Genomic DNA, 24,018 nt, shown 5'->3' with positions numbered 1-24,018 from the left:
TCCTGGACAGAAGCTCTGGTCAGGAGGGCCAGACGAGGCTCAGCTGCACCGGGTTTACACTGTAAAGCTACATCTGCTGCCCCTGGGGCCATTCAGGAGCCCGACTGAAACAGACAGGACTAACAGAAAACATACACCTCAAGATTTATTACCCATGTTGTCCTAAAATTAAATGTTGCTTGAAACATGCTATAAAAAAGAGACATAGTGAGTCTCCACATATGGCGCTGGTTATTTGCTGTAGGGGCAGTCTGAAAGAAGACTGAAGTGGCTTTCAATAAGAGACGCCACTGTGGTCCAGGAAATGACCCGGTCCCTGGCCTCCAGCTGCTCTAACCTCACTACTGAGCGTTGGTAATAAATATATCAAAGTATGTAACAGGGTTCCAGCCATTCTGTCTGCGCTCAGCACACACATGCACTCAGTCAGATAGTTAAACTCCACATAGACAGCTACTGCAGTCTGCCTTAAAATATAACAAGAGCTATGAAGCCGTCTGAGTGACGTTAATTTCAATTTACAGCTGCAGAGCTTTTTACTGACTAGCAGAGGTAAACTGATATGAATGTCTCAGCCAACCGAATGATAATGAAACGCTCGTCTGACAGGCGGAAAGAGAGCGAGGCGAGGGGGGTTCACTTTTGGAAGAGAGATTCACAGAAAGAGTGTTTCACTAGTATATTTATACATTTCTTCTAAGTGGCTAATAGTGTTTGCGGCTTCCTGACAGAAAAGGATCAGCCTGGAAAAAAATCCAGATCCGTCTGTAAATGTTTGTGTGAGCCAAAGACAACCCAGCAGGGAGGCATAACAAGTCATTTCTAAATAAGAACCTGTGTGGAGGCAGATATGGCTGCCAGCAGCTCCTACAGAGTGCACGGCTTGATAAGACGCCTCACTCATCCCCAATTCCTGTCACTATTAGCATGGCTGCTCTTCAGACTGCAAGCACTGCTAAATCCCTGATTGGAGCACCTGCAGAGAGCAGCCACCTCTCCCTGTCCTCTCCCCATCGCCACTAAATGAAAGTAAACCATGTATTTGGCTGGTGGCTGTTGGAGTAAAGCGTTGCGCTGTGTTAAGCCCCATTTCATTGCTGTCCAGATGAGCAGCTGTGGATCCTGTGGTCTTCCGCCGGATCCAGGGCTAATACAAAATATAAACCAATTGTAGTGTGTGTTTATCTATCGGCAAGATGAACAAAGGAAGGAAGCCAATTCTTGATTAACTGTTCCAATTGTGATAAATAGTACGGGTTTTTTTGCCATCTGGCTCCGCACGCGTTTGTTTACGTTTTGCATTTCTTGGAAAGGGAAAGTGTGTTGACTTACTGCCAGGTTGGTGGTGGCTCGGTTTATTGGCCCACAAACGCTGACCTCAGAGGACACGGTGGGGGGGGTCATGGCCGGGTCAAATGCCTCATGGCAGACAAACAGGGAGACGCTCACTTGTTGCAAAGACTTGGTGTCCTGGGAGGTAACGCAGACAGCTGTAGAGCCGCAGCTAGAGAGAGTCCAGCATGTAAGGGAAAGATTGTAGGGAGAGACACAAACACTCACATGGACACACACCACAGACTTTTCCCATACAATACACTAGTTCTGTAATCAGAAGTGGAAGAGCACTCTGATTAAAATGTGAATTGTAAAGGAAACTGTTCAAGGTTAGAGTCCTGCATTCAAAATCTTACTTAAAGAGAAGTACAAAAGTACTGGGATTATAATATACTTAAATAAAAACGCACAAGTAATGGCCCATTTCAGAATCATTTACATAAAACCAATTACTGGATTATGTTTATTCTAGCATTAATATCTTCACAGCTGTGGAGCTAATTCTAATTACTTTATATTCTATTGTAAATTGTAAGTTTCTTTAACTCAAAGTATTAAGTTATAACAATGAATGATCATTAGTAAAATAACTTGTATAACTTAACATTGTGAGTTGAAACAAAGTACAATTTTACTTTAAGTCAACTCATATATATCAGGCAGCCCTTGAACTTCAGTTTATAAGTTAAAACACCCTATTTATTTTTACAATGTGCTGCTGGATGTTTTAGCTTTGATTATTTGTCAATTTGTTTATTTATTAGTTGATTTATATTTTATATTAGATAATAATCTGAATCTGTAAGAAAATAAGTAACAAGTACACTAATGGCTTCTCAAAATATTGGGGAGTAGAAGTATAAAGTATAGCATTACATCAAAAATACTAATAGTTAATGACCTCTTAGTGCACTTAAGTACAATACTAAAACACTTCCCTCTGGACTAATCGTCATAGTATTCTGTTTGGCCTTTAGTGTAAACAAGTTAAAGCCAATGACTTGCAGTTGTATGTTAATTGAAATATAACTTTTGGTTAATCTGCAGTTTAAGATAAAAACCCTAACCCTAACCCTACAGTTCCAGTTTTTAAACTAAAAATAAATGGACACACGTCATTGAACATGGTTTAATTTATATATTTTGTACATTAATAGAAATATAACTTGTATTTATTTAGCCTTTCATCTCGTTAATAAGTCTCTGTTCTGTGATAGAGAGAGCAGAGGAGCACATCCTCTGCTCTCGCTGTGACACACAGAGGACTCTCTCTCTTCTTAATGGTTGTGTGTGAGCTCCTGTGAAGGCTTCTTGATCTCATTATCAGTGTTGTAACAGTAATTAACCGTTATCATTGTCTCAATCTATGCTGTGTGGGGCAATGGGCCGTGAATATCCTTGAAAAGTCCTTGAATATGAAGTTTAAGAAGGTGTGGGAACACTGTAAAGCATTTTTCCTTTGATAAGTCAGTGTGACCGACCAAGCTGGCTGGCAAAAGGAGTGACAGGTGGATTTAAAAAGATGGGTTTTATTTACTTAACAAAGAAGATCACACTTAAAGAAAGATTCCTATCAGATGCAATGAGAAGTCAACTTGTATCAGTTCAGACAATTAACCATTTTTAAGTAAATGAATATTTGTGTACAGTAGTGTTAGGATTGTTTTTATGGATTTTTAAAAACATTTCTTGTCTATATGTATTAGGTATTAAGTCCTGTAGTGGGATTTAACTCCTTTTTGGCGTTTGCTGCAGCCTTAAAGGTGGGGTAGGTAATTTTGGAGAAACCAGCTCGAGTGCGCTAGAATTTGAAAATACACAGCCGGAAAAAATCTGCCACTTCCTTCCAGAGCCCCTCCTCCAACACACACGCACATGACCAATGAGGGCACGAGATAAGTTTGTGCACAGATGGAAGGCTGACAGGCAGGTAGGCCATCCAGTTATTTTAGCCGGGCCGGCTAAAATGATTGGTCGTGCTTTTTACAGCGCCACGGCTTCCACAGATGAAAGTTTTTATGGATTTTTTGTCAAAGCACTTTAAGATATTCATTGCTATCGGGATGTTAAGAGCATTCCATGGAATATAACAAAAAGTGAATCTCGAGCCGGTTTCTCAAACTTACCTACCCCACCTTTAAGGTTACGTTTATGACGATGATGCTTAATGACTTTAATGTCTGATGAATATCTTTGACCAAAACTTTGCTCTAAGTAAGAACTTAGTACGGTGTGCAAGATTGCTTTTGCTCCTTTTGAAGTTTTGGGAGCACTACTGTTTGACTTTTTAGAATTTAGTATGTGATCCACTAACTCATGCATATATTTACTGTCACCCAAATGCATGCAAAATCACAGAGTCACACTGTCCTCTCCCTCAGTCAGCAGAAGTGTCAGGGTAACTATGTGGTCAGCTCAAATCCTTCCATTTTAATGTCATCCAGTAGATCAGCTCTGCCTAAACGCTATTAAAAGGCTCAGACAGGCTCATTGCTGCTCATGCTAAACCACAATATAGCTAGTAGCACGAAGAAGAGAAGTTAAACCAAAAAATAAATACTGCAAAGCCGGGTGGATTAAGATGTCTTGACCTTGAGGCTGGCGTTGTTTGGACTGCTGCATGGAGAAAGTTCATGAGCTGGTCATATCAGAAATGTAGGAAATGTTGACAGTTTCTCTTCAGACTCTGTGTTGACTTTGTATCAGCCGGGTCAAAAAGGGTCGGAGGCGTATATATGAAATAACAGCTCAGGCACGTGCACATCCTACACACACACCTACACCCAGACAAAGAGTAAGAAATCGGAGACTTGATTTGTAGGTTTTATGGTTGGTTGTGAGTTGAGGCGCCTTTGTATGACCTAATGAATCATGGCTATTCAAGGCTCCTGCCACATAAAGAACACAGTTCACATGTTAGTCCTGATTCCTAACCTTCTATTACATGCAGTAAACATTAAATCCACTGACACACATACATACAAAAAACTAAAAACATACAGGCTTTGCATCATTCAAACAACCTGGAAGGCAGGATCAGTGATGGAGAGAGAGGCTGCACCATAAATAATTCCCCCTCCTCTGCACCATCAGAGGCAACAGCGCTGGCTGCGAGCCACTCTGACTAGGAGGCCTGTTGCTATATTCATTATGTTAATGCTGAGACAACGCTGAAGCAGCCTGGATGAGATTACGCCTCACACTCTGGCCCACTCCACTGTTTGGAGAACGCTTAAACTCTGACCTGTTAAGCAGAGAAGCACTGAGCTAGTGTTTGGTGATTTTGCACTTCTTAGCTACTTAGCCATTGTCCCATTCTGCTAAGTTGAGTAAGAGTGGGAATCTTACTAAAACGCCAGCAGGAAGTGAGGATGAATTATTCAGGATTGGAGTAACCTTGATGGCTTACCTGCGCTCTCATCATGCACACATTCTCACCGCTTTATCTCTCTTAGAGAAACAGATGCAAACACACATTGATACACACACCGAGGTGGTACGATTACTCACATGAGCAGGCACCTTTACATGGATGCATACATGATAACCTCTGCTATCAAAGGAAAAGGAGAAACCAAGAGAACATGCAGTACTGGGAGGCAGAGCTTGTTCAGAGATGGGATCGATACTGCAGCAATAACACGGCTATGGCAGATTTACAGATTAGCCCATCCAGAGCCCCGGCCCTTTGCTTAGATGATCTCCAAGCTTTAGATTCATCCCAGCAGATACAAAGGCCTTGATCAATATGCAGGCGTCAGCTGCTACTAGAGCTGCCAAGCCCAACTCTCATTTAGCTGGCATTTTCACAGGAACATCCAAGGTTACTGAGAAATCATCAGCAGATTAAAGGTGCACACACTAAGCCAACATCAAAAATAAAAAGCTGCGACTGTTGCTTTGCCTCACGTCCAATGCATCATGGCCAGAAAGATGCAGTTGAACACACCACACAGCCAACGTACGTTATGCACCTTCATGAGGGTCAATGAACTCCTTTCTAGCTGGCAGCTGTATCTGTATTCATCATTCAAAAGGGGAAAATGTATGACTTTGTACATACAAGCCGTTGTTATAGTACATATATTACAATTAGGCACCCACCATGAGAGAAAGCAGGGTTTAGAATATCATTAATAGATAGTGTTTGGTTTAGGACCACGTGTAGGCAGCATGTGGGGGTGTGCAAGCACCACTCTAACAACTTCATTAAATCATCCATTAATTCAATTTCAGGCTTTTGAATAAGACTGATAAGCAGAATTCGGGGGCCATTTTTAATGCAGCACGTAGAGTTTAATGAGAAGAAGCAAAAGGCAAAGGGGAGATTTGGAACATTATGCAGTCAGGTACCATTCCTGATATATATTGGGAGAAATGAAAGACATGATAAAGCTGTTTCCTAATCTCTGAGGGTCTGATCAACTTAAAGTAATAAAGGTCTCTGATATATATATGCATTACATAGCTGCACGCATAATTATTTAGTTGTATAACCACACTGATGTAATATATAGTGGAAATATTCATACTCAGAGTTTGTATTTAGTGTGTGGCTTGGATTTCATCCAGAGAAAATATGCATCGACTTGCACTGTTCTGAGCTAGAAATAATATCCATGCTGGAACTGGTTTTCATGCTAGCTGCCTTACCTTAAGCTTCGTATAGTGCTGCGTTGGCTGACTCCCAATCTCTCTCTCTCTCTGCAGAGATGACCTTTTCCGTGTGGAGTTGGACATCGTTGCAGGAGACGAGATGTTCTACAGCAAGGTGAGAACCTTTAGGACAGACTCTGTAGCATGTATTCATTTAAATTAGGTATCATTTGTCACAGGAAAATGTCACCTTCTACTATAGAGAAATGCAAATGTGTAATCACGCATGAATGTGTGTGCTTTTTTATATACAGAAAAGGACGTGGGAGTCGAACAAGAATGACATCAGGATCTGCAGGATGAAGGGCAAGCATGAGGTGAGACAGAGTGACTGATTCTCCACATTATCTATCTTTCAACAACCTGTTAACACAACAATGACACTTAATACAGTTGATATGGCTAACGTCATAGCAAAGAGCTGCTAATCTACACATAGAACAACACAGTGTATTTGTTTAGAGTTGGGTTGATGGCCATCAGGCACATTTAAGAACAATAATCTTTTAGCTCTGTGTTTGGTCTCCACCAACTCCTGAGGGAAATATCTGGCGCTTAAGCTGCGAAATGCTTCACAAAGTTCACCAGAGAGCCACTAACTCTGCTTGGCAGGTAGATAGAGTGTGTTTTTCAGAGATTCTCTTTCAAAGCAGCTGCATGATGATGAGAGCAGTGAGACTGAACCAAAACACTAAAGGTTTAAGCCGTAAAATGAAAATAATGAGCTGAAAGACGTCAAGAAGACTCCTTACAGATTGAGTGTTGAGTGTTATGTATAACTGGTATTTGTTCACCTCGACCCATCCCTTTATATACAAGTAGTAGTGTGATCCATTGGAAATGTAATTCAATGAAGTATAGCTTGAAAAAGCCTTATCATGAATGATGACAACACATCACTTTAAAGAGGCTTTTTTCATTAGAACAGTTGTGTTTTCATGTTAAATGGGCCAACATCATATCAAGTATTAATAATATAATAACCTGGCTGAAACACAGACTTTAAAATACCATTAGAAAGCTCCTCATGTATTGTTTTTAGGTTACTTTAGCATTGAATTTGTTATTTAACACTCTGTTACTGGAGACATTTTCTGAGTTGTATCTCAGAGTAGTGATTGAGTCAGCATCTTATTTTGAAGGGCTGACATTTCTGAAAAGCCCCTTAAGGAACTACAGATAATATGCCAAGATACACACAGTAGAAAGTCACACTTAATATATTAAATGCCACATTGATAGTGAAATATGTTGAAATCTTGTCCAGTTACTCAGATTGTTTGTCTGGCGCTGTTCCTCTTTCTCATTATTCTGGCACACGTCCTACCGTCCTGCCTGCAGCTCTGCTTTCATTGTGCCAGTCATCTCACTGTCATGCCTGCTTGCTCAGTCTCACGAGGAGGAGGGCTCTGACAGATATTGTGTCATTGTCCCTGCTCATCTAACACACACACACATTGATCAGAGGAACAGAGCCCCTCCTACCTATCCACCTCTTGTTCCACCGTGATGGGTTAGGAATGCGGTTTGTGCCCTCAGAAAATGCAGGTGGGCGTTGGGAAAATGATCCGATGAGAAAGTGAATGGGGTGAAACGTCCCAACAGCCACCAGCAGCCCACGCCTGAATACCCTTTATATCTCCAACACACACACACACACACACACACACACACACACACACACACACACACACACACACACACACACACACACACACACACACACACACATACACACATACAAAGTCAGTGTGTGTGTGTGAAGTGGTGATGGTTGGCAGGGGAAACATGGGACCTGTCCCCTCCAGGCAGAGAAAAAAAGACTTATTTAACACAGTGAGAGAACACCTGACATTAAATCTGTGTGAGACAGCGCCAGACAGGAACACAATGGAGAATAGAGGGACGCAGACAAAACGCCTAGCTGACAGCAGGAGAGGTGAGAGAGAGAGAGTTGGTCCTTGTTGGCCGGAGCTGAGGGGCCGGCCGAGATATGAAAGGTCTTCTCGCCCCTAATGACTGTGCTGCTGCCTGGTGAGGCTGTGAGTCACACGGCAATGTGAGCGAGATAAGACCCCTGCCAGGTCCTCTCCGTCAGCTCATGGGCCCGGACGCAACTGAATGGGATGTGCTTGTTTGTGTGTATGCATGTACACACAGGCACTCACTCACACACTGGCCAGGGTGCAGCCGGTGTTATTTCTAGAAGCCTTTACGATGTGTTTAGAGTCACTATAGTTTATATGGGACTGAAAGTGACATTATGTCTGTGTTCAAACTAACAGACACTACACAGATCTGACAAAGTAATGTGATCCTGCACTCAGAATCAGAATGTTTCCCCCGAAGCAGGGAAATTAACAGTGTTATAGAAGCAAAAGTGCAAAATAAAAGGCAAAAGGAGGAAGAGTGGACTTACATATTAACAACTAATTTAACAGAAATAATACACATTGTAAAAAAGAAAGTAGCAGTATTTTCTAAAGAGGGAAGAAATAAGAGTAGGAACCGGTAACGTCAACAAATTATAAATAAATATTATAGAAATTGCAAAAGTGTTTACTGCAAACAAGCAGTGTGAAATGTTGTACTGCTACAACAACAGCGACAACACAAAATACAGCCAAACAATGACCACAGAGTTGAACCAATACATCTCTGAGAAAATGTCAACAAGAAAAAGCAACATTTATGGATACCCTGTGGAGTTAACAAAGTTGACAGTCCGTGTTTTCCCCGAGAAACATTTAGTTTAATGCATTTCCTTTCTCATAAAACTTTGAATAAAGGCAGCCGGAAGGGACCACTTATAAAATACTGCTGTGTGTGTGTGTGTGTGTGTGTGTGTGTGTGTGTGTGTGTGTGTGTGTGTGTGTGTGTGTGTGTGTGTGTGTGTGTGTGTGTGTGTGTGTGTGTGTGTGTGTGTGTGTGTGTGTGTGTGTGTGTGTGTGTGTGTGTGTGTGTGTGTGTGTGTGTGTGTGTGTGTGTGTGTGTGTGTGTGTGTGTGTGTGTGTGTGTGTGTGTGTGTGTGTGTGTGTGTGTGTGTGTGTGTGTGTGTGTGTGTGTGTGTGTGTGTGTGTGTGGTGTGTGTGTGTGTGTGTGTGTGTGTGTGTGTGTGTGTGTGTGTGTGTGTGTGTGTGTGTGTGTGTCGTGCTTGGTGAGTATGAAGGAGTCCTATAGTTAAGCACCCTCTACTGTAGCTGCCTCTCTCATCTCCCACTGAGATGCCAAGATGCCATCAACAGATGCTCCGATGTGTTTATGAGGGGACTTACAACTCATGGAGTTAAAGGAGATCGGAGGAGAGTCAATAGTCTTTCTGTCTCTTTCTTTTTCGTCTCACTGTTTAGCGAGTGAGTGTGAGAAAAAGAGGCACGACACCTTTTTAATGTGTTTTTTAGAGCCGGTCTCTAAAGTGAGCTAGCCGATAGTGACAGAGGAGAAGCGAAAAGACCGTTGGATGCCCAGTAGATCTCATTATCAGTCGACACTGTGTACAGTACTTTTCTTTACAGAGGCAGGCCGTGATCTGTCGACACAACTCTTGGCAGGCCAAAATACTGCTGTGTGTGTGTGTGGTGTGTGGTGTGTGTGTGTGTGTGTGTGTGGTGTGTGTGTGTGTGTGTGTGTGTGTGTGTGTGTGTGTGTGTGTGTGTGTGTGTGTGTGTGTGTGTGTGTGTGTGTGTGTGTGTGTGTGTTTGTGTGTGTGTGTGTTGTGTGTGTGTGTGTGTGTGTGTGTGTGTGTGTGGCCTAGCATTACTATACTTGTGGGGACCTACATCTGTTTACACAGTCACTTGTGGGGACTCGCCTCCCTTATGGGGACGAAATAGAGGTCCCCATAAGGGGAATCATTAATTTTAGGGTGAAGACTTGGTAAGGGTTAGGGTTAGGCATATGTTGGTTATGGTTAAGGTTAGGATAAGTCTCCAGGAAATGCATGTAAGTCAATGTAATGTCCCCTGAAGTGATGTATACATGGTATTAGTGTGTGTGTTACCAGTTTTGCTACGTAATGCATTCAAATAAGTCGAACTTTCATATCAAAGGAGAGACACTTGAGCATATAAAAACATGCAGCAATGTAACAATCCTTTCTCATCGTCATTTACCGCCACTGTATCATACATTTGCCCAAGGTAGCTTATGCCTTAGTATCAGCTTACCTTTACAAGACAGATGCCGAGGGGCGGGACAAAGGGCAACATCACTGCCAGGGAATGACTCTGGGCGACAAACCCTGCTTACTGGCTGAGTTACACCTCATGTGGGGCCCAAAAGCTCTTTGTTAACGCCAAGAAACATGCCTAACACAGCAAAATAAGAAGAAAGGAGAAAATACCATCAAAGAGCAAGGTCCCATACAAACCTCCACACAGCTTTAGTGGGACATAAGTGATGACTGAGAGGGGTAATCTTTCTATAACCTATACATTTGAAAATACTGCATACTATACCTTTTTAATAAATAATGAAAAATGTTAACATAGTGATGACCCAGCAGGCGCCTTAACACAATCATATATGTGAAAGAAACATACACTATTTGATGTCATTTCATTGTCTGGGATCCATTTTGTAATATACGCGGCTTGATTAATCTTGCCTTTTTCATAAAATACCTGAATTGGACCAAAGTGTGCACAGCATTTCTTCTTTCATCTTTTTGTTTGCTTAAGCCCTGTAATAAGTTCAACTTTGATGCAGCCTTAAAGAACCAAGAAAGACCTAATTAAATATATATTTTGGTAACCAAATGATATAAATTGCGTATCATGAAATCGATGTTACAGTGATGTTTTTGTCGAGCTACAGTGTTTACCGCGGGGTGTTCAAATGCATAAGATTGCTACAGGCTTTGTATTTCCTGAGTGCCTCTTGCTGTTTTCCTCATCATTTTGGAGGTCAAGCTGCCTGAATATTGAACCAAATTACACTCTTTTCCTGACTCTAATGTATGCACAGAGGTGAGGTCACTAACCCTCATGTACATTATATGTTAATACATATTCATGATTTCAAGGGTTCTTATCTGCTTCTCTCTTAGTTTCCGCCTCCCACACATGCATGAACACAATTAAAACAGAAAGTCACATCTATCAAGCAGTCATCTTCTGTGCGTCACCCTCCCTTCCTCTCTCCTCTTCCTAGTCCTGAAAATGTCCTGTTCTGCTTGGGGGATGGTTGTGTCAGATGTGATACATTCACCACCTCATAATTGGTTTTGTAATTAAATGTTTCTGCCTGGTTGATCACAAAGGACATAGTATTCTCCTTAATTAGGCTGAATATTCAATATCCCGATTTTTTCCCCCTGCTTCTCCCTTCGCCTCTGTTGACCAAACGATTGTTGATGAAAGCAACAGTCTGCCTCGCTGTCACAGTCTGCCTCGCTGTCACTCACTCTCTGCATATTCCTCATATGTGCCTCTGTCCTTAGCTTTCTGCTGCCTCTTTATCTCTCTTGTAATTGCCCTTTGCATGTTGTTCTCTGTCATTGCCTCCCCCATTTTTCACTTTCTCTTTCTCTTCTTGTTAGAGCCATTTTTCCTTTTGTTATTATTGTCTGAATGTTAGGCTTAATAATAATATAAATTAGATTATACTGTAAATTATAGGCTATTTTTGTGAGTCACATTATGGTTTAAAATGCATTAATTTAAGGCTCACTTATTATTTGTTATATGTGCGTCAGTATCACGTGCATGGCTATGCCTATATATGGTAGATTGATAGGACACAGCTGAGGGTGATAGACGGGGGAAACGGAAAAGTCTTTTGACCGTGTTCTTTTTGTTACTTTGGAAAATGATACACTTTTTAGTTACTATGAAGCGAAGAAATGTGTCCTCCTGTATGTACCGTGTGGATCAATGAATAAAGCTCATCCGATTGATTCAACTACGATCTCCGTTGAATTGTTTGGAAACAAAGAGAGGCGCGTCAAAACCCACAACCCCGATAGAGGTGGCTATTAAATTGTAGACAAGGATCAAGACGCCACCACACTTCTTATGAAAGCAGTAGAAAGAGATAGACAGAGGGTGAGACCTACCCCCGAAGTGGCTCAGTGCCAACACATCAGGCCATGGCAGCGTGGCATGTGGATGCAAACAAAGGCAATTCCATATAGAGCGCTTTTAAAGAGCGGTTGGGCATCGCTATAAGCAGCACTTAACCAGATTGTTTGATCAATATTGCGTTGATCGTGCTCTCTGAGGAGCGCAGGGTTTTCAATCGTCCAAAACAAATGCCTTTTCTGGGTCAGACGGGCAGAAGATTCAGTTTCACAACCCTTTTTCAGCTCCACAATTAATCAATTTAAAATACCGCATGTGGAGTCACTTTCCTTTTTTTAAATCACGTTGCTCTGCCTTTAGATTCTTGAGTGTGATAACTCTCATTAAATCTTTGTGCTTATTATGCCTCCCCACACTTGGGACATTCAATTTCAAACTTAATGTATCTTTAAATAACGGCAGACATTTTTATATTCCCCCAAAAACATTTGAATCTATTCCACAACACAATGATCCGATGCAAGACGCCAACATCATCAACTATGGATAAAGAAAGTCTCTGCACTGCATTGCAACAATGTTGAGATGAACCAGAGTTTCCCATTCCTTGGCTTTTATATCGGCATTTATTGCGTTCCAGATGTGTGTGCAGAATTCATTTCCCTTAAGAAACTTGTGATACTTATTTCCTCTTCAATTTTATTTTGACCCAGGGATCTACAGCCAAGTATTTCCGGTGTGCAAATATCGTTTTTCCAAATTGCCCTGATGACGGTTTAGTGAATTACTGGCTTTGGCATAAAATACTTGCATTGGACCAATTTGTGCTGAGCCTTCCTCTCCAACATATTCTTTATATGTAAATGTATTAATCTGATCATTTGCCACCGCTTTCTCAACAGGTTATCAGACAGAGAGCTTTCCAAGGGTGACTCAGGTTAAGTGTTGTGGTCGGCGAGTGTGTGTGTGTGTGTGTTTCCACGGGGGAGTGGAGCTCAGCTGACCTCACAATCTGCGGGTCATGCTGCAGGTCGGCTCCTCCGCTGAGGCTGCCACATGGCTGACTGGACTGGAAAAACTCTGCTTTTCTCTTTCTGTCTCTCTTTACCTCACTCTTCCCTCTTGATTTTGTCCCCCTATCTCTATAATATCACTTTTCCCTCCCCTCGCTCCACCCCCTCTCTCTGGTGTCGGATTTTTGTTTGTGGCCTGTGGTGTGTTCAGTCCGAATTACCGTCAAACTGAGAAGAAGGGTTGCAGAGAGATGCGGATTAGCTTTAACATGCTGAGTAAGACCGCAGCACTCAGAACAGCACATTGCTGCTAATTTGGTACCGCTGCTGATTTATCCTCCACCCACCAGTGCACAAACATACACACTCTCTCTCCTCCTGTCACAAACAATCGCTGTTTTCAGACAAAATTGTATGTCAGGGATTTTTTTCTGGGAATGACAATCCTGTTGTTAATGAGCGAAGACGAGCCTCTCCAAACCTTTGCGAGTGTGTGTTGTGTAGACAGTACATGTGTGTGGGAGTGTTCTGGCTCAATGGTAGCTTCTTGGCAGAGCAATGCTCTCCTCTCCCTGGTCGCTAACATCAGGGGACCAGCCAGGCATGTAATGGAAACTTTGGAGATTTAGAGGAGCAGCTTTCTAAATACGACCCCCTGATGTACAGATGGCTGCTATTGTACGAACATTGCTAAAAAAAGTCATCATAACTTATTATATTTTATGAGTATGAAACATGCTGTGGTTGCTCGTAACGCAGGAAAATGAGAGGACGATTTTACGACGTATGCACCTGTTTTGTATTTTGCTCAGACCCACGCGGCGATCCTGATTGTAGCCCGAGGTGAAAACCCATTTCGTTTTTGGGATAAAGCTTCATCATTAGAACAAACATGAACCCTAGCTAAGGGCAAATGAAAGTTTGTTTATCGTCTAAGAGTAAAGGTGGAGATCCGGACAGCAGATAGAAAGCAGATGCAGAATTTGAATGCTCCTCAGCTTTAATGGTGTCTGACTGCTGCAGGTTGTTTTGAGCAGATGTGTTGTAGCAACAGGGAACTTGTTGCCGATCCTCCGACTGCGTGTGTGTTGGATAACTTGCTGTCTATGATTGCTTTTGGATATGCATGCTTTCCATGTGTCCATGGAAAATGTCTGTGCCTGTGCCGAGAAGTGATAAATGCACTTACCCGTCCAACATCTGCATCTTTCTAAGATCAAGAGACGGATTAAAAAGCTGCTGCGTAGTAGGCTTAGTTTATTTAAAAGTGGATATACATATTTAAACTTGCACACATACACACACTTGTGTACCAGCTCCTGCTATCTTTTCACACATTCTTTAAATCTCCCCTCCTTTCACAACTATGTCCATATTTGCACTCAGACGCGTTCTCCTGTGTAATTCATCTGAGCTGCAGATTAATTTTTCAGAGCCCAGGCAGCTCTGCCGCTGTCAGGAGGAGGAGGAGGAGGAGGAGGAGGAGGAGGAGGAGGAGGAGGAGGAGGAGGAGGAGGAGGAGGAGGGAGCAGGAGGAGGAGGAGGATGAGGAGGAGGATTTGATGAGGAGAGGAGAGGGAGTGCTTGCCAGCCAGCACAGGTGGCGTTTTGTCTGGATTCTTCCCAGGGAGCGAGGGAGTGTAGGAGGCAGAGGGGCTAGGAAGGAGTCACCAGGATGTACAACGTTTAGATTTATATCTAATCACCTGATTCAGTACTTGATCCTTTGTAATTGGTTTTTATTTTTATGCGGAAACCATAGTAAAATTCTACGCACTGAATTGCGTTCTGAATAAAGAAAGGCCTATACTTGGAAGTGCCAAATTGCTTCCTGGAATGGATGAATATGGTTTAATGAAAAGCAGGTATGCAGCAGGGGACGGATTCTGTTGGTGTTGAAGTGCAAATGGCAACCCAAACTCAGTAGTTGAACTGTTATGAAGGATATAACCCTTGTTTTTGTATTCTGCAGTCATGAAATGTGTCATTTTTAGTGTGTAAGCGCTGCCAAATGCACATTGGGCAGCGACTTTGCTCTTCTGAGTGTGTCCTCCCCTCTCTGAGAGCCTGGCAGTTTCTCTGGGTTGTTATTAAGAGTGCTTCATCGCGCTTTGTGATTACAGCTCTGACCAGCCCGACAGACTGCAACCCCCCCGACAAACAGCATGCAATTGATTCTCACACATGAGCCTGCATCTGTGCTGAGACACACACACACACACACACACACACACACACACACACACACACACACACACACACACACACACACACACACACACACACACACACACACACACACACGCTCACAAAGATATATGCACCAGGCACACACAAACATGCTGAACGTGTGGGAGTGACATACATGTACTGTCACGCCGCAATTTGTCACACAGTGCTGCGCCATTAGAAATGTACACCTCACACTTGACTCTGCACCCCAACTCACACACACACACACCACACACACACACACACACACACACACACACACACACACACACACACACACACACACACACACTCACACATGGAACACTTCCTCCTTTCCTGTTTTTGTACTGTTGGAAAACGAAAACCCAGCAGGGAGTGAAGTGGGAAGGTGTAGAGGTAGGAGGGTGTTGGGTGGAGCATCTGGAATAACACTCACTCGGCTCTCATATCAGCGCTTTCCCTCTGATCTCTTCCCCACAAACACACACACACACACATTCACGTACGGGCTGTCATTTCACATTCCCGCTATCACCACCACCGCTTCTGCTGCGGCTCAACTTCTCTTTCCGATGAGATCAGTGCGGGTGGTGGTCTTGAAGTGGACCCCATCTGGTGTGTGTGTGAGTGTGTAAAGCTGGTGCCATCCTGACTGGGACGCTAGTAGTTTGGGGAGGGGGGTGCTGGCTGCTGTCCACCAGTGATCTACAGTACTGTACATCACCACTCACGCAACACACACAGCCAGCAGATTCCACCCTGCGAAGGCAATCAGCTGTCGGCACTTTTTGTCTTTATAAAGTCAAAGGTCATGTAAATTCCAGCACAGATTCACTGTTGATGGATTCTTTGTTTTTTCACCCTCATGTTAGTTTTTGTACCCAAAGCCCCTGAGACAGAGCTTCCCGACCCGGGATCAGGGCCTCCCAAGCAGTCCTAAAATAAATCTGAGAGGGTCACAAGATGGTGAAAGCAGGAACAAAAAACGTTGTCCTTAACTTAACTGTACATACGATAACTTTTCTATCCTATTTTACCTGTTTTTCTTGTGAAATACAACCCTTTATGCTCAACAATCCAACAAATCAAACAACCTGAGAGGAAATAACTCTTTAATCAGACGGCTGACAGCTCATGTCAAAGTTTTTATATATAAATAATAAATATTTTCACAATCTTTTTTCTCTTTATTAGTGCTATTTTAGTAGATGTAAACGCTAACATGTTGTAATTGAGAGTGCGTTAGCTATCAGAATCAGAATTTGGTTTATTATTAAGTATGTTTTTTCCTTAAAATGAATTAGCTCTAGTATAATAAATGAACATATTAAGAGAAAATGTGATTTAAAATACGAAACATAACAATATAATATTATATAATTTCTTTCTTTTTTAAATGAAGATATGTACAACTTAACTTAATTGAAAAGAAAGACATGTGCATTTAAAGTAATTAGTCAAAAGTCATGTAATAACAGTTTTTTTTTTAAGTTAGGCTAATATACAGTATAAGCAGTGTAAATGAATGGATAAAAGTAATGGCTTCTTGGTTGAAATGATAAAATAAGAGGTGTTGTCTTTGCAGTATTGTTTGATCCTCACAGCAGTGTATATCAGAGGTTACATCTGTTTAATTATTCCTGCTAAAACACCGACTCACTATTCGGTCCTTTTGTCGAGGCAGCAGATTAACTTGAAAGTCATTTTTCTCCGTTCCACTACACCAACATTTATTACTTTTCAGCACTGTTGGGCTAAAGCAGCCATTTAGTCCTGTAGTGCTTACACGACTTCTCATTTCAAAGAAAAGGCACGGTAGAATTAAACTGTGACTCGGCTTTATTTAGTCATTAGGCGGGCTTCGTGTAGTTTGACGCCTCACGGTGTGAAAATTAGCTTTAAATCTGTTTCTTGTTTTAAAATCCCGAGGTTGGTTTTGGATTACCGCCTGTCAATCAACAGCGGCTCTGTGTGTGTGTGTGTGTGTGTGTGTGTGTGTGTGTGTGTGTGTGTGTGTGTGTGTGTGTGTGTGTGTGTGTTTGTTTGTGTGTGTATGTTTGCATGTGTGAAGAGGGGTAGACAGTTGAAGTCTCTGCAGGCTATACTCAGACTATATCAATGTGATTGACAGCGTTAATGGTGTGATAATTCAACACATCAGGCAACTGAAAAGCTTCATTTCACAGAGCGGTTTTGGATAATCAGTCTCTGAAAAATAAACTTAATTTTTCCTCTATTCTCTCCATCATTTTGCCTTTCTTCCCTTCACTTTTACCCCTCCTGCATATTAAGCTCTCCCTCTCTTTGTGTCTGTTTTGTTTCTGCAGGATGAATGCCGTAACTTCATGAAGGTGCTGCTCCGCAGACCGGGGGGACTGTTTGTGTGCGGGACCAACGCCTTCAACCCCCTCTGTGCCAACTACACTGTGAGTTAACTACAAGAAAACCTCACAATAATTGCTTTTACGTCTGTTCTGCCTAAACAGAGGCCTCGCTTCCCAAACTCAATCAGTGAGTCTGGTCAGGTGAAAATGTACAGCTTGATTAAAGGTGATTGTTCAGCATTTCGTTGTCTTCCTCCCCAGGACTTACTTATCCGTGTCTGGCAGTTCCAGCGCCATGTTTTTCCTGAGATACAACAGTTATTTCTCGGTGGTTAAACTTTGCAGTCTGCCAGGCTTGTTATCGTTGAGAGTCAGAGACGGATAATCAAGAAGAATGCAAGAGTGGAGCGGGCGGAGGAGGGTGGATACATGATGTGTTGACCCGCTTTGATTTATTTTGCTTGTGGTTAAGAAAGCAGAGCTATTTCCCAGCTGGAGGCAGAAGTTTAAAGACTCCAGGGTTCAAGCATTGACTGTAGGAGTCGACTGGCCTGAATCCATTAGCCACAGTGTCCTCTGAATATTCCCTCAACTCTGTCCAAGTAAATAAAGAAAATGTCAAATTAAATCACTCCATTTCCACTATTTACAATGTATCTCTTATGAAAAGGCAATATTTAATACAGGCTTTTTATACCTACACAAGTATATTATAAACTGTGCTTATCTTTGACCAGTTCAAATCTACAACTCGGTATTTCACTCCCTATCAGGATTGGATTACATGTAATGAGGATACAAAAAAAGGTAACTGTATTTCCTGACAGTTACATAAAAAAAGGTGATCAGATAACTGTTACAATTGGGACTACTAACAGGAATACAATGGTACAATTAAGTTTAAAACATGGAATCCATATATTCATATAAAAGTGTGCATTTATATAGCTGTATGTATTAAAGCATTTTCTGTTTGCTTATATTTTATTTTTGCCTTATTTACTGTAGATGTGCACTTTTATTGGTATTGTATTTATTTGCATTGCATTTGATATTGACTTAAGTAACAGGAAGTAATCAGGTTGCATTACTTGTATATAGTGATGGTTAGATAAGGTTACTGATTACATGTTTAACAGGTAACTAGTAATTGTAACAGATTATATTTTTTAAGTCCAACCCGGCTCACAATATATATCTCCTCTCCTGACTATTAGGGATATATAGTATACATTCAGTAGTGACCATCTAACTTCTACAGTCATCCTAAAACTGTATAAAAGTTATTAGTAACAACTAGTGAACTATCTCTGAGGAAAAACATTGATTTCTATACATCCATATTAATAAGCCTTACATAACGGATGATTATGGGTTGGCTCTTGGCTGAAAACATATTTGTGTCCAGTCCTTGACCCTATAGCCCGCTCTGCTCCATTACAGCAACCATTTCAAACTTTTGGAAGAAAAACCAGACATTAATATTAATCGTCGACTTATTTCACATCATGCTGCTGGGGGGGTTTAAAAAAATTCCTTTCACTATGAAAAGCTTTTTCAGATAAAGTGTTATTTTCAGTCTCTCACATTTCAAACAGTCTGAAACACTGAGACGTACCTGGCCTGTTATCTGTCAGCCACTAATGACATTCTACAACGGTGAACAACACACCTGTCTCTGCATGATAGGCTGCTGTGTCTCTGGAGACCAGTTAGCACCGCTAGCTGCTGTGTTATTTATAGATGTTTTTAATGAAATCACACATAAATAATTTCCTTTTCAACCGTGAATGAGAATTAGACTGCTGCTGAAATCCGCTGCTCTTGGCTACCATCTATGTGTGTGTGTGTGTGTGTGTGTGTGTGTGTGTGTGTGTGTGTGTGTGTGTGTGTGTGTGTGTGTGTGTGTGTGTGTGTGTGTGTGTGTGTGTGTGTGTGTGTGTGTGTGTGTGTGTGTGTGTGTGTGTGTGTGTGTGTTATTTATGCATGAGAATGTGACTCTCTTGTTGTTGCGGCTCTGCCTAATTGGCACCAGTGAGTTATTAGTTTGCACTTACCGTAACACTCCCTAATTGTCATTCTCTTTGTGGCTTGTTTTCATAATGCTGCTGTAGATGCATTCAAATTGTTTGGAGTGTGCTTATTAATGTGTGTGTGTGTGTGTGTGTGTGTGTGTGTGTGTGTGTGTGTGTGTGTGTGTGTGTGTGTGTGTGTGTGTGTGTGTGTGTGTGTGTGTGTGTGTGTGTGTGTCAGGGAGACACTCTGGAGATGGTAGGAGACACAGTCAGTGGTATGGCGAGATGCCCCTATGACCCAAAGCACGCTAATGTCGCTCGGTTTGCAGGTAAGACGCACCTTTTTAGTTTCATCCTTTAATTTTCACCTGAATACGTGAATACACAAAACTAAGTAGTTACATTGAATGTGCTTCATGCTGCAGGCTCAACAAAAGGGAGCAATTGTGATTTTGCGGTTTCATTCATCTGCTTTGTTTACTTCATCTGAAAACACTCCACTTTAATAAAATCAACCGTGTTTGGCAGCTAAAACTGTAGTGAGCCACAACTGTTCAGCTTTAATGCCATCATCTGATATTAACTAAAAAAAGAAAAGACGATTTTTATATGCGTACTGTAGGAGTGCTGTTGCAATTATGGCACTGCAATTATATTATTGACAGGGCATGTTTGTGATGCAGGACTTTAATAAAACGCTGATGATATCTCAGGCTTTATTGTCTGTAGTCATACTGTTTCTTTGGCAGGCTGTCCAACTAACTGGTGTGTGTGTGTGTGTGTGTGTGTGTGTGTGTGTGTGTGTGTGTGTGTGTGTGTGTGTGTGTGTGTGTGTGTGTGTGTGTGTGTGTGTGTGTGTGTGTGTGTGTGTGTGTGTGTGTGTGTGTGTGTGTGTGTGTGTGTGTGTGTGTGTGTGTGTGTGTGTGTGTGTGTGTGTGTGTGTGTGTGTGTGTCAGAGGGAAATCTGTTTACAGCCACAGTGACAGACTTCCTGGCCATCGATGCGGTGATCTACCGGAGCCTTGGGGACAGTCTCGCGCTGCGCACCGTCAAGCACGACTCCAAGTGGTTCAGAGGTACCTGCAGATGTGTGTGTGTGTGCACCAGAGGCTGGAGTTTTGAGTGTGTGTCCACATCACTTAGCTGCATGCAGGATCGATACTGGTGTCAGTAGAAGAAGCACTGAGTCAGCAGCCTGACAACTCCACGTTCAGGTCATCGGACAGGGAAGCTGTCAGACGTACCGCTGCTCGACAGAAAATCCACATCACAGTCGAACCTAACTATAACCATGAGACAGTAAAAACGAATCGGACACAGGTTATAGTCCCGGGTGTAAAAGCACCAAAATGCATAGCGTGAAACCGAGTTCTGAGAAGCATCAGGGAGTCATAATGCGCTTATTGTTTGGTGTGAAATCCCCTTTCACCATGTAATGAAATTAAGCATGGCCTGTGCCTCTTTCTCACTGCCCTAATGGTACATCGTGGGAGTGAAGGATGCATTTGCAAATGGAGACACTGTTTGCTGTTTGCTTTTCTCTTTGCACCATCCATATTTCATGATATTTCCCTACCTCTCGTTTTCCCTCTCTCACAATACAGAGCCGTATTTTGTGAGTGCCGTGGAGTGGGGACCTCACATCTACTTCTTCTTCAGAGAGATAGCCATGGAGTTCAACTACCTGGAGAAGGTATAGGAGTCACTCTGATGAGAAAAATATCCTCCTGTCCTTCTGAACTCTCAGTATTCACACGGTCCATTCAGAGCATCTTTTAAAAGGACTGTGGAGGAATGTGTGGTTAAAATGCAACGCCATAAACAATTAAGTGCCGCTCTAATATCGCTCCGCTGCTATTATTTGAATGTCAATATCAACTCTTTTCCCACAGCTGCACTGACCTTTCATCCTTGTACTTATTTGTCTGTGTATCTAATCCAACAAATAGTGGTCTGAGTAAACATTTCATGTCTGTATTGACCTAAGAAAAAGCGATGTAATTGCTTTGTACATGGCCCGTCCCTACCAGAGCTGGAGATGCATCATTATTATATAGATCAGCGTCAGGATCTGCTCTTAAAAATTAACATTTCTCATTTGGGGATAAGTGCCTGCACGAGGTCTTTGACATGTGTACAGAGATCAGAGTAAATGGATACTTAAACAGCGTCACTGTTGTGTGGGTGAGGATGTTCAAAGAAGCCATTTTTTAAATGCGCTGACATTTTTATGAATAATTGATATTAGATTTTACCATTATAAAACAATGATGTGTCAAAAGAAACAGTTGCAAATAGCATGCAAATTACTCTGGAGAGATCACTCTGAAGTTCCAAACACCTTTTAAATGTGTCTTTTTGAAGATGAAACACAAAGCTTACACCCCCAGCGTATCATTTGATTTATATATGAGCTGTGCTTGTACAGATACACCTGTCTGAATGTCCTTTTCGTCTCTGTGCCTCATGACTCACAGGTGATGGTGTCGCGCGTGGCGCGGGTGTGCAAGCGTGATCTGGGAGGGTCTCAGCGCGTCCTGGAGAAGCAGTGGACGTCGTTCCTGAAGGCCCGTCTGAACTGCTCTGTCCCCGGGGATTCCCACTTCTACTTCAACCTGCTCCACTCCACCAGCCCCATCATCAGGATGCACGGCAGAGACATCATCCTGGGGGTGTTCTCCACACCGTCAAACAGGTACAACATGCAAATAAACTCCTGTTAACCAGAAACACAGAAATAATTTCACTTCCCTCTCAGAAATGTGCACTCAAAGGGGGGTCCAAGTGGTGGTTTCCTGTACTTTTTACCATCAACCCTGCTGTATATACTTTTTATCTTTTACATACTTTTAGATAACTCATTCAAGTCGTTGTCTATTTCTTTAAGCTAAGTATTTCAAAGGTTATTCTAACTTTGGCGTTGGACTATATTTTTTGCGTTAGACTATATTTATTTAGATTTTCTTTTACTGTATTTATTTCAACTTTTCCTTCTCATTAGGTTATCTAAAGAGATTATTGTGCATTGACCCTGGTAATTAAATACATTCACACACAAATAGCTATAATAATAATAACTATTTCAACTTACTATCTATTTTAACCATTCATCCATTACTTTTTCTCTATTTAACCAATTGAAGTGTTTTTGAATGACTTTTTCTAACACTTTATTTTAACTATTTAAAATGGATATACACAGTTTATAATTTAGCCCTTATTCTCCGTTGTTCTTGTTTTTAATTACTCAAAGCTAACTATTTGAACCATTAATTAATTAGTTCATTACTGCTCCACAACCTTTCCACATTCTCTGACAGGAGTGCAGACCCTGGATATGAATCTTTGATCCAGATCAATACCTTACCTGTCTGCCTTCAAATGAGAAGCTTTATTTGACTGCATTTGTGGATAAAGTACGTGCTCGGAGTGCTAGTGTGGCCAGACTGAAGTGGAAGGGATTTTCTATCTGTGTCCGTGCTAGGAAAAAGACAAAAGGGGATTCAATCACCCTGAGAGTGTTGTTAAGAAACACACAGACGTAACAACACATCCTGACACACTTCCCATGGAGAGGGAAATAGACAAGCAATGTGAAACTCACACTGCTCACCTTGAAAACTTAGCAGACCACCATAGTCTGTTCCCTCTGCTATGAAGTCGGAAAGAGCAAGGCTTCCTACAGGCCAGGCAGACCTCAGGAGAAATGAAAGAGGAGCAGAGGTCAGGAGCATGGGGTACAGAGTAATTTAAGACACATGGAAAGCTTTCATTGAGGACAAAAGCGTGATTTGTTGAAAGACAAGATTAAATTGAAAAAAGGTGAGAGGCGAAGAGAGGAAAAGGAAGGATGCTGCACAGTAAATTGGGGATTATTGAAGACTGTGGGTAAAGACAACACACACACACACACACCAAACTGAGGCTGAGAGTCTGGAGTGTGAGCAACATATTTATGTGAGACGTATACTTCAAATCCTGAATTATGAAATGAGTTTCTGAATAGAGAGGCAATAATGTTCTAGTGTTGAGTTTTGTATTATGAACATTAGAAAGAAAAATGTAATCCTCAAATAAGCCCTCTGGGTTCTGGCGTTAACACTCTCCTGTAGTGTGTTATAGTGTTGTTTGTGCATGTAAATGTGTGTGGTCAAATCCTCCAAGTTGCCCAGGGATATACAGAATATATAGTCTATGGGATAAACATATTTTGTCCACTTTACAATGATGTATTGCTACAGCATATTGCAGTATAAGTGGCTCAAATTATAGAAAGTATTCAGGACACTTTTTCTGTGATATCTCACTTCTGGAAACTTAATAGCCCTTACGGTGTCTAGCACTGCAGGACATTGTAGAAAACATATAGAAACACTTTGAGACTAGTCTGGAATCAATACAGTGTCCCACTTAAACGCAGCCAGCAGCATAGTCATCATTG

General features: G+C 41.8%; 1 protein-coding gene across 3 annotated transcripts in view; it reads left to right on the top strand.

The window, feature by feature from the left end:
• The window catches only part of sema6bb (sema domain, transmembrane domain (TM), and cytoplasmic domain, (semaphorin) 6Bb), a 155,352-nt gene that overhangs the window by 76,530 nt on the left and 54,804 nt on the right, over nucleotides 1-24,018 (top strand). For all 3 annotated transcript variants that reach the window (XM_034223523.1, XM_034223525.1, XM_034223524.1), the window contains exons 4-10: nucleotides 6,046-6,106; nucleotides 6,246-6,308; nucleotides 17,566-17,664; nucleotides 19,816-19,906; nucleotides 20,534-20,653; nucleotides 21,182-21,270; nucleotides 22,055-22,272. In XM_034223523.1, coding sequence (XP_034079414.1) covers nucleotides 6,046-6,106; nucleotides 6,246-6,308; nucleotides 17,566-17,664; nucleotides 19,816-19,906; nucleotides 20,534-20,653; nucleotides 21,182-21,270; nucleotides 22,055-22,272 — 741 coding nt within the window. The remainder of the gene's footprint in view (nucleotides 1-6,045; nucleotides 6,107-6,245; nucleotides 6,309-17,565; nucleotides 17,665-19,815; nucleotides 19,907-20,533; nucleotides 20,654-21,181; nucleotides 21,271-22,054; nucleotides 22,273-24,018) is intronic.

This window comes from Gymnodraco acuticeps, unplaced genomic scaffold (genome assembly GCF_902827175.1).
Source record: "Gymnodraco acuticeps unplaced genomic scaffold, fGymAcu1.1, whole genome shotgun sequence".
Taxonomy (NCBI): Eukaryota; Metazoa; Chordata; class Actinopteri; order Perciformes; family Bathydraconidae; genus Gymnodraco; species Gymnodraco acuticeps.
This window is presented reverse-complemented; position numbering and strand designations above follow the sequence as displayed.